General features: G+C 54.4%; 1 protein-coding gene across 1 annotated transcript in view; it reads left to right on the top strand.

Moving 5' to 3' along the window:
• The window catches only part of LOC106726539 (CD97 antigen-like), a gene marked incomplete at both ends in the record, with an annotated part of 10,526 nt that overhangs the window by 6,069 nt on the left and 2,777 nt on the right, over positions 1-1,680 (top strand). Inside the window, 2 exons of the mRNA XM_014541788.1 lie at positions 21-102; positions 1,388-1,534. Of these exons, the coding sequence (XP_014397274.1) occupies positions 21-102; positions 1,388-1,534 (229 nt within the window). The remainder of the gene's footprint in view (positions 1-20; positions 103-1,387; positions 1,535-1,680) is intronic.

Here is a 1,680-nt window from a genome sequence, read left to right as displayed (position 1 = left end):
CCCAATGCCACAACACCGAGGGCAGCTATGAGTGCCGCTGCAGCCCTGGCTGGAAGCCGATTCCTGGGTCCCCCAATGGCCCAAACAACACCGTCTGTGAAGGTTCGGAGTTCAGATCCCACAAATGGACGTCAAATTCTTTATGTTGGGCTGCTATCTGAAAGGAAGCTGGCATAAGGTGCTTTGGCAGAGACGGGGCAGCACTTTCAGCAATGGCCTGTGCCCGGTGCAGGTGAGGAGATGCAGGGCTGAGCTTAGATTTGTTCTAATAAGGGCAGGAGTGCAGCTCTAGGCGCAGGGGTGCCACAGCCCACAGCCTCAGCACATGGAGCTGTCAGTGTGGCAGCCTCCCTGGTTACAAATTCATCACAGGTCCTAGCCCAGTCCATCCTGCCCAACAGGTTAGGGCACATCTTAGGGATGACACCGGCACACACACACACACACACACACACACACACACACACACAGTCCTGCCCTGTACACCTTGCAGGGGTGCTCTGAGATTATGATGCTTCTACAGTGGCAAATGTCACTACAACTTTGTATACTGTCGGACTAGGTAGCTCTTAGGCAGGGTTAGTGGGGTGTCCAGAGTGTAATTTGAGAGAAATGGCCGGAGCTTTGCATGCAGGGAATGCAGGATAGGCCTGACACTCTCTGGTTTGTCCTATGATGTGGATGAATGTACCTCGGGACAAAACTCCTGCCACAAATCCACCCAATGCCACAACACCGAGGGCAGCTATGAGTGCCGCTGCAGCCCTGGTTGGAAGCCGATTCCTGGGTCCCCCAATGGTCCACACAACACAGTTTGTGAAGGTCCGGAGTTCAGATCCAATAAGTGCACATCTTCTTTACATGGCTGAGCCATCTGAAAGGAAGCTGCCATGAGGAGTTTGGCAGAGAAGGGGCAGCACCGTCAGCAATGATGTATGCTCAGTGCCGGCAGTGAGGAGAGGGCACCTGGCCACGCAGGGCTGAGCTTCGGAATCTGTTCTAATAAGGGCATGAGCGCAGCTCTGGTCACAGCCCACAGCCTCAGCTCGTGGGAACTCTCAGAGTGGCAGCCTCCCTGGTTAGATGTCCATTACAGGTCCTCCCCCGTCCATCCTCCCCACAGAGGGAGGCACAGCTTTGGGATGACACTGGCACACACACACACACACACACACACAGTCCTGCCCTGTCCACCTTGCAGGGGTGCTCTGAGCTTATGGCGCTTCTAGAGTGAAAAATGTCACAACAACTTTGTATACTGTCAGGCCTGGTGGATTTAAGCAGGGAGTAGTGGGGGTGTCATCGGGGTATGTTTTCAGAAGAGGAATGAAGCTTTATGTGCAGGGAGTAGAGGGAGGACCTGACACTCTCTCTGGTTTGTCCTCAGATGTGGATGAATGTACCTCTGGGCAATACTCCTGCCACCCATCCACCCAATGCCACAACAAGGAGGGCAGCTATGAGTGCCGCTGCAGCCCTGGCTGGAAGCCGGTTCCTGGGTCCCCCAATGGCCCACACAACACCGTCTGTGAAGGTTCGGAGTTCAGATCCCATAAATCAACCACATCTTCTTTACATGGCTAAGTCTTCTTAAAGGCAGCTGTCATAAGGTGCTTTGGCAGGGAAGGGGCAGCACCTTCAGCAATGGTGTGTGCCCAGTGCAAGCAGTGAGGAGAGGGC

The sequence above is a fragment of the Myotis brandtii genome, unplaced genomic scaffold, assembly GCF_000412655.1.
Source record: "Myotis brandtii unplaced genomic scaffold, ASM41265v1 scaffold10720, whole genome shotgun sequence".
Lineage (NCBI taxonomy): Eukaryota > Metazoa > Chordata > Mammalia > Chiroptera > Vespertilionidae > Myotis > Myotis brandtii.
Note: the sequence above shows the minus strand (reverse complement) of the source record. Positions and strands in the feature narration are given on the sequence as shown.